This window comes from Sinocyclocheilus grahami, unplaced genomic scaffold (genome assembly GCF_001515645.1).
Source record: "Sinocyclocheilus grahami isolate Dianchi unplaced genomic scaffold, SAMN03320097.WGS_v1.1 scaffold382.1, whole genome shotgun sequence".
In the NCBI taxonomy this organism is placed as follows: Eukaryota; Metazoa; Chordata; class Actinopteri; order Cypriniformes; family Cyprinidae; genus Sinocyclocheilus; species Sinocyclocheilus grahami.
This window is the reverse complement of record NW_015505561.1, coordinates 572,247-582,054: the sequence shown is the minus strand read 5'-3', so window position 1 is coordinate 582,054 and position 9,808 is coordinate 572,247. Positions and strand designations below refer to the sequence as shown.

At 37.5% G+C, this 9,808-nt stretch overlaps 1 protein-coding gene across 1 annotated transcript in view; it reads left to right on the top strand.

Moving 5' to 3' along the window:
• Positions 1-9,808, top strand: part of LOC107549820 (glypican-1-like) — a 79,003-nt gene that overhangs the window by 45,688 nt on the left and 23,507 nt on the right. Inside the window, exon 2 of the mRNA XM_016230996.1 lies at positions 2,792-2,950. Coding sequence (XP_016086482.1) covers positions 2,792-2,950 — 159 coding nt within the window. The remainder of the gene's footprint in view (positions 1-2,791; positions 2,951-9,808) is intronic.

Below are 9,808 nucleotides of genomic sequence, written 5' to 3'. Positions count from 1 at the left end.
ATATATATAACATTTCTGTCCCCCTCACTTCTGAAATGATGGCTACGCCCCTGGGTCAAACACATTGGTTGTGTGGGTTTCATCAAGTGTTCAAGTGCCTGTAAACCTTCTTGAGCAGTAACATTAAGCTCTGATAAGAGCCGCATTAAATTCCATCTGTTTGCAGTGTGCTTTTATATGTGATAGTGGGAAATGAACTGTGCTGTTGGAGTCTTTCTCTCTCTCTCTTCAGTTGTCCTTGGATGGGAGAAAAGGCTCAGGATAGAAATGGCTGACAGCCCAGCTCTTTAGAAAAAGAATCCTGTCTCTGACAGTGTGTACTCTCACCCGCTGGCAAACACACATGTGCGCGCACACACACAAGTCACAGGTAGACACTTGCTTTTTTGACAACCATCCTGACAAACCACACGAGATACACACACTAACACACACATACACATTTCTATGGCGCAAGATAGCATTATATAAGAATGAAATGCTTTGCTAATTGCTAAAAATGAACAGAACAGAACAGGATAAAGAACAGGATACTAATGAAAGTTTTGCAGGCACAAACATTTGGCTGATCCATGAGAGCTTAAAGGAACAGTTCACCCCAAAATGAAAATTTCCTGAAAATGTACCCGCCCTCAGGCCAGCCGAGATGTAGAGGGGTTTACTTCTTTGTCGGTACAGATTGGGAAAAAAATTAGCATTGCATCACTTGCTCACCAATGGATCCTCTGCAGTGAATGGGCAGATAAAAACCTCACAATAATCCACAAGTAAACCACACGACTCCAGTCTTATGAAGTGGACATCTGCATGTTTGTAAGAAACAAATCCATCACAATACATGTTTAACTTCAAACAATTGTTTACAGCTAATATATGAATCATCTATCCATAATATTGCCTGTGAACAATTCCTTTAATGTGAGATGCAATAATAATAATATATTTTAAATGATTTATTATCATTAAATAACAAAATGCTATATATATATATATATATATATATATATATATACTGTATGTATGTAAACAAACAAGTAGTGCAAAATAAAACTGGAAAAATATATTTTTAAATTTATACAATAAATATATTATTTTATTATTGGCTTTATTGTTATTGATAATAATAATAATAACAATAATTATTATTATTATTAAATTACTGTTTTTATTTAGCATTATTTTCTTTGTACGCTACTGAGCTGGAATGGACATATCGATTGACCGTGTCATCTCTTCTATTGTATGATATTTGACCAAGCACAGGGCAGAACAGCAGTCGATTGAGTGGAAATTTTCAATTACTATTTAGCCCCCTCCACCCCCTGTTAAAAAAATCATTTGTACTCTCTTATATAACGCTGTCAGTCACACAGTCACAGAGCCAACACATTCACAGCTTCAGCACTGGGGGTTTATTTATATCTGTAAACACATTTTTAAGTATTTAGTTATCATAAGATGTATTGTTTGTAATATGCTGACTGAAAATATTTACTAGTCCTGTATATATGTCTGTAGGGCACCATCAGCTGCTGCCTTCTCAAACAGCACAAAACGCAATCCTGTGTACATGTGTGTGTGATGTTGAGCGTGTGCAGACTCATGCTGCTTCAGAGAGCATGTGTCTGCGCTCAGATCAGGTCAGAGATCCGTGTGTAATTACAGTCCACAGATCAGATCACTAAACTAGTCTAAGCCCATTATACACTTCTGTGCTTCTTTCTTTCTTATTCGCTCTCTCTTTCACTCTTCTGCTTTTCTTTCTCAACAAGATTCTTGGAGCAACAAGCAAAAACAAAGATAGAGAGAGATATAGCGGATAGATGAATGGAAAAAAGGAATGGATGGATGGTTGGTTAATGAATAAATGAATGAAGATTTAGATGGATAGATACATGAAATGTAGTAAATCTATGTGGAAATACACCACTGTTCAAAAGTTTGGGGGCAGTATTAAATAATAATAATAATAACAATAATAATAATACTTTTATTCAGCAAGAATGCGTTAAATTGATTGTGACAGTTAAAGTGACAGTAAAGAAAAATGTAGTTAAAATAAGTGTTTTTCTTTTCAACTTTTAATTCATCAATGAATCCTAAAAAAAAAAAAAAAAAAAAAAAATCGCACACTAAGAAATGAATCCACATTTCAATAATAATAAAATAATAATAATAAAATTCCTTCAAATTAACACAATACATTGTGTCCTATTTTTACAGATTTTTTACAGTGCAGTTTCGGCAAAAAAAAAAATAAAGCAGCACACCTTTTTTCAACATTGATAATAGTAAAGTGTTCTTGAGCACCAAATCACTATATTCAACTAATGATTTCTGAAGGATCATGTGACACCGAAGACTGGAGTAATGATGCTGAAAATTCAGCTTTGCATCACAGGAATAAATTACATTTTATAATATATTAAAATAGAAAACAATTTTAAATTGTAATAATATTTCACAATGTTACTACTGTTTTTTTCTGTATTTTGATCAAATAAACGCAGCTTTGGTGAGAATAAGAGACACCAACCCCAAACTTTTGAATATATTATGGGTGATATACAAACCCGATTCCAAAAAAGTTGGGACACTGTACAAATTGTGAATAAAAACAGAATGCAATGATGTGGAAGTTTCAAATTTCAATATTTTATTCAGAATACAACATTGAATGAATAATTGGATGGATGGAGATCATGGATAGTTAAATGCATTTTTACTGACAGTCATGTTAACATTGTTAATTGTCTCTCTCTCTCTCTCTCTCTCTCTCTCTCTCTCTCAGGTGAACACCTGCGGGTTTGTTCTCAGGGTTACACCTGCTGCACGTCTGGGATAGAGGACAACCTCCTGAACCTGAGCCGACGAGAGTTTGAGACTCAGGTGAAGGAGTCTGGACGCACCTTACAGGCCTCGCTCAATGGCCAGTTCAAGAGCTTTGACAGTGAGTTACACCTGAGTAACGTCACATGATTACGATATCTTTCCATCACACAGCTCACGATATTGAGATGAATCGGTCGGCTGGACTTAAGCTTGTTGAGAAACTGATGGTTTGTTTGTCTGTACAGACCTGTGCTTGATATCTCAGAGCAGCGCTGATAAAACCTCCTAACGACGTTAGACAGATGGTCTCTCTGCATGTGTGTGTAGTACCATTGTGGATTTCTCACTCACACTCAAGCCTGTGAGTGTGAATGTTATTCACATCATTCACCTGAATGATTGTGTTTGGAAAAACAGAGATCGAGCCATACAAGCAGATGTTTTGATAGCATTACACTTATATTACAATAATGTGTATAATGTCTGAATATATATATACAGTATATCTCTGGCTTCATAAACTTATCCTTCTCTCTCACTCTGAGTAGGCGTTTTAATCAGTGTTTTTGCTTTTTGTGTAGAATGGTGTGTGAGGGTGTGATTTGTTTTGATTAGTTCTGTCTATCAGGAACAAACAACTTCTCAGTGGCATCAAATCAGGCTTTACAAATTACATGCATTAAATGTGTGTTTTGCTGCTTTGACTGGGTGAATCTTTAAAAAAAAAAATTATAGTTTGCTTGAAGAAATTGAAGCTTATTTTTTAGGACCATTAAGATTTTATTTGCATAGTGAAATTATTTTCATTTAAGCACATTTTCCTCGTAAATTTACATTAAAATAAAGAAATAAAAATGTCCTTCTGGTTATTGTGATACAGTACTACAATAATATTAATAGAAAATAATGATAATACAATCAAAGGCATTGCAATGATACTACAGTACTGTAATGTACATTATACTTACTAAACATGGGCATTTCAATAAATATTAAATAAATTACATTAAAATAATAATGCAAAAAGAAAATAATTTCACAAATTTGCTTGATCTTTTGACGCAAACTTTTATTTTATAATAATAATGTTTTATTTTTAAATAATAAATTTTTACCATTAAATAATAAAAATAGCAATCCAACAACAACACCAACATCATCAATAATATTTATTATTGTTTTTTATTATTATAAACAAAAGTAGTGCAAAATAAAATTGGAAAAAGTTTTAATAGCAACGATTTTTTTAATTGATGCAAGGAATATTATTGTTGTTATTATAATTAGCTTTATTGTTAATAATAATAATAATAATTATTATTATTATTATTATTTTTCCTCCCTTAATGCAACTATTACTTTTTTTAATTATATTTTTTAACTGGGACAGTTCTTGACATTGAGAGGTATAATAAAAATCAATGGTTAAAATGATTCTTGCTTTCAAAAGGGGGTTTGGGTGGGCCTGGCAACCTAATCATGAGCTTGGTCAAATGTAGCAGTTGATTAATTTTATTGTTGGACAAGCAGAACATTTCAAAATACTATGAAAAGTAGACTAGAGAACAGGCAGAATATATAGCACCTTTTAAAGCTTTTATGAAGTCTATAATTGTTGAATTTTGAAGGTTACAAATGAATGAAATTTCTCTCGATTTTGTACAGATGGTGACTTTGTTGCTTGTTGGAAAAAAAAGTTGGAAAAAGTCAGTGTCTCTGTCGTTCTGGAGTTCATAAGTGCCAATTTAGGGTTTTAAAACATGTCTGTGCCAGCTCACCTCCAGGAGTCCTGTGTGTGTGTGTGTGTGTCTGTACAAACACACACACACACACACACATAATATGGTGTGTTTGTGGTGAGAATGCTTGAACTGTGATTATTTCCGAAGTGTTGTGGCACAGGGAGAAAATCTGGTCAGTGTGTGTTTCCCAGCATGAATTATGCTTGGAACAGTAAGCAGCTATGGTGGATTATACCTAGGGTGTGTGTGTATGGTTTTGTGTGAGTGTGTGTGTGTGTGTGTGTACATGTTTTTCTATCCCGGTGGGGACTTAAACCTGAATACACACCGACTCATGGGGACTCATGTCACCTTGGGGACCTAAACTGAGGTCCCCATGGGGAAACAAGTTTATAAATCATACAGAATGAGTTTTTTTGAGAATGTAAAAATGCCTGTAGTTTTCTGTGAGAGATAGTTTTAGGTGTAGGGCGATAGAATATACGATTTGTACAGTATACAACCTATTACGCCTATGCAGAGTCCCCACAAGGATAGTAAACCAAACGTGTGTGTGTGTGTGTGTGCAGCTATTTATGTAAGATTTGAAAGACTAAAGGCATTAACAGTGCAATATATGATAATATTTCTTACAAACATAATAAAACAGCCTCTCTAAATCATGTGTGCTGTCATTGATGTGGGCATTTTTTTTCCAGTTCTCGCCCTTATTATCTGGAAAAGAGATCAATTTACAGCAAATCATATATGATGATCAAATTCAAGTTTCAGACCAGAAGATTAACGCATCTGTGTTAAAGGCAACATATTTAATCAAACCGCAGCATAGAAGATAATAAATCTCTTTTATCAGATCACATTGTTCAATTTATGACGTTCAAGTGACATTGTCTGAATCACTACAGATTAATTGGTGATCTTTTCTTAGCCGAATACATTTATTATAGTCCTGATTTTGAGGCTGAATAGCAGCTAAGCAGTTCAAGTGCTGATATATTGAAAGACTATTTTCAATTACACCGAGTCATTCAGGAAAAAATGTCCTGTTGGAGGTCATCTCCGATGATATCATCTGCGACAAGGGCAGCTGCTCTTTCGTGTGTCCTCATAGGCCGTTTCATGTTGACACGCTAATCACGTTGAGGAAGACCTACGGTGACACAGACCTATGATCCCAGATACAATTCTCTCTCTCCCTCACACACACTAGCAGAGTTTTATGAGGAAGTGACTGCCATTTTTATATCATGATTCTGTTTTCTCTCTTGTTTCTACTCCTTTATTTTCCGGAGTGCTGTGTATGCTTTTTTTTGTGTGCAGACATGAATAGTCTTTCTGTTGACTGAAGACATAAAATACGTTTTTTTGGAGGGTGTTTTTGGTACGCCAACCCTCTATTACCCTTACTGCTTTACTGAATCTCTCTATATATTAATCCATTACCATTCTTTCTTATGCTCACCAATGTAACATTTATTTAATTAAAAATACAGTAAAATAGTCATTTTAATTGTATTGTATTGTAAAATGTAATTTATTCCTGTGATGCAATGTGAAATTTTCAGCATCATTACTCCAGTCTTCAGTGTCACATGATCCTTCAGAAATCATTCTAATATGCTGATTTCCTGTTCAAGAAACATTTCTTATTTTTTATTAATGTTGAAAACTAATATTTTTGTGGAAACTGTAATACATTTTTTTCCGGAATTTTGTTCAAATTATTTATTTTCTTAATTTAAATATAAGATACAATTATTTTCTTAAATAATGTATTAATTATTTTCTTAATTAAGTATTTAATGTCACCTTTGATCAGTTTAATGCATCCTTGCTGAATAAAATAGTTAATTTATATATTAAAAAAAATCTTACTGACCAAAACTTTAGAGCATCATAGCGAACTTTTTAGCATATAGTGCCATAGGCTGCACTGACATGTAGACACACCTGTGTGCACCTGTGGAGACTCCAGTCGTGCAGTTGACATGCATGGTATCAGGAGGCGATTCAGGCCACAGCTGGTGTACTGTCTGATTTAAGAGCCTTCAGACAGAGCTGCAGAGTTTATGAGCTGGTTTAAAGAGCTCCTCTGTGATGATAAAGCTCATGTACTTTCCAAATGCATGACAGACCTGCAGGTGGAGGCTGTGTCTCTGCTCGGCCACATGTTGGTTCAAGCCCTTATCAGACCTCTTCAGCTTATAGGTGACTGACCCTGCAGCCTTTCATAGGTCAAGTGCTAAAAAGTGTGTTTTTATGCATGCTTGTGTTGTTGTGTGAGGGCCAAATTTCTGAAAATGTCTGTTTAGTTTAGTTAAATTAATCTTTCAGTTCTATTCTATTCTATTCTATTCTATTCTATTCTATTCTATTCTATTCTATCCCCAGCCTGTGGCAGGGGATACAGACCATTACAGACTACAAGCCCCCACCACGCACCTGTGACAACACCATCTCCCTGCTGAACGAGCTGAACGTCTTCTTCGCTCGCTTTGAGGCACAAAACAGCACCACTGCACAGAAGACTCCACCTCCTCCTGGCGACCAGGTGATGACGCTGTCCCCGGACAGCATGAGGAGATCCCTCAGCAGGATCAATGCACGCAAAGCTCTGGGTCCTGACAACATTCCTGGGCGTGTACTGAGAGACTGTGCAGTGGAACTCACCGATGTCTTCACAGACATTTTCAACATCTCACTAAGTCAGGCTGTTGTCCCCACATGCTTCAAAGCTACCACCATCATTCCAGTCCCGAAGAAGCCGTCTCCATCCTGTTTCAATGACTACCGTCCAATTGCACTTACCCCCATCCTCATGAAGTGCTTTGAACGGCTAGTCATGCAACACATCAAGTCTGCCCTCCCTCCCTCCTTGGACCCCTTCCAGTTTGCATATCGGTCCAAACGCTCGACCGATGACACCATCGCCTCTACCCTCCACTCAGCACTCACACACCTGGACAAAAAAGACTCATACGTCAGAATGCTGTTCATAGACTTCAGTTCAGCATTCAACACAATCATCCCTCAACAGCTCATTCACAAACTGGTCCAGCTGGGGCTCAACACTGCGCTGTGCAACTGGCTGTTGGACTTCCTGACTGGAAGACCTCAGGCAGTACGGGTCGGCAGCAACACATCCAGCAACATCACACTGAACACTGGGGCCCCCCAAGGATGTGTGCTGAGCCCCCTCCTCTTCACTCTGCTGACCCACGACTGCACACCGTCACACAACTCCAACCTCCTTATCAAGTTTGCGGATGACACGACTGTAGTGGGTCTCATTAGCAACAGAGATGAGACAAACTACAGGAGCGAGGTGAGCCACCTGGCCGGGTGGTGCAGTGACAACAATCTCTCTCTGAATGTGGAGAAGACGAAGGAGATTGTTGTTGACTTCAGGAGAGTGCGCACTCAGCATGCTCCTCTGACCGTCAATGGTGTGACCGTGGAGAAGGGTGAGCAGCACCAAGTTCCTGGGTGTGCACATCACAGAGGATCTCTCCTGGGCTGGCAACACCGCAGCACTGTCCAAGAAAGCACAGCAGAGTCTCTACTTCCTACGCAAACTGAAAAAAGAGCCAGAGCCCCGGCTCCCATCATGTGCACCTTCTACAGAGGCACCATCGAGAGCATTCTGACGAGCTGCATCACTGTGTGGTATGGCGCCTGCAACGCGTCCTGCCGCAAGACACTTCAACGCATAGTGAGAGCAGCTGAGAAGATCGTTGGTGCCTCTCTCCCCTCCCTTCAGGACATCTACAACACCCGTCTCACCCGCAAAGCCCTCTGCATTACAGGTGATCCCACCCACCCGACACACAGCTTCTTCAGTCTGCTGCCATCAAGGACCAGCAGACTGAAGGACAGTACAAATCATTATATCTGCACTGTTGTTTACTTCACTGGTTTGCACTCTATCTGCGATGTGCCTTGTGCTGATTTACATATTTTTTTTTTACATTTTACCTTATTTGTATATTTGTATAGTTGTATTTTATATTTAATCTGTATCTATCTGTATTTATGTTCTACTGTTAGTGTTATTTGTATGCACCAAGGGTCTGAGAGTAACACAATTTCAGTTCTCTGTGTGTATGTGCTGTACATGTGGAAGAATTGACAATAAAGCAGACTTGACTTGACTTGACTCTATTCTATTCATGTTTGCATCCTTGTAGGCCAGTTTGATTGGGTTCTATTTTATTTTACATTTCCTTCAACATTAATTTGGTTTGCTTAAACCTTGTATTCATATTCAAATGCCTAATATTTATAATGAGATGCCAGTGGTGGGCAAGGTGCTGTGTGTCTATGCCTTCTTATTAACCATAATATACAATAATCAGTGATTTTACTTATTTATTTATTTATTTTTTAAAGACCACAGAAACCACATTTGTTGACAGATAAATAAATAAGCAAAAAAATAAGTAGCATATAATGCCTTGAGTTTAAGATTAGTGTAATGCAATTGTATTATCTTATTCACTGTTTAACTATGTTTATGCTCATTTGAACATGACTGCTTAGTTGTTGTATTTGGACCAAATTTGCTCACAACAATATTAAAATAAAACAATAAACCTTAAGAGGAAACCATATAAACATTAATAAACTAAAATGTTTGTGTGAGAGTTAAATTTGGTGTAATCGATAGACAGTATCATTAACATGGTATGAACATAATAGAACTCAATGAAAAGTCCGTATGAAGATAAAAAAGAAATGTATGTACAGGACTGGTATACTTGTGAAGGTCAAACTTCATGGAAATGTCTTCAAAATTCAAAATGACATGTGAAGTGGTGCTCTCTGTTGACAAATCTTATAAAATGGTCAATATAAATTGGCCAAATGCTTTCAACTGAATAGGTGTATTGTCTACAAGGGACAAAACCAAACAGTTTCGGTTCCCTTTGACTTCCACTGCATTTTTGTCAATGGGAACGTCTAGGTTACTTGTGTAACCCTCGTTCCCTGAAGGAGGGAACGGAGACGTTACGTCAGTGACTGACGAATTGGGATCTCGCCCGAGAGCCCAATCACCTTCGAGTGTTACCCTCGTTCACCTTCAGGGAACGAGGGTTACACAAGTAACCTAGACGTTCCTATTCAGTCAAGAGAAACCTGATGACCAAGTCGTGCTTACCCACAGACTTACCGTCTACTGCATCGTGATGCGTGGCAATGGCGGCAACATACACTTTCAGGGTGGAGGGAGACAG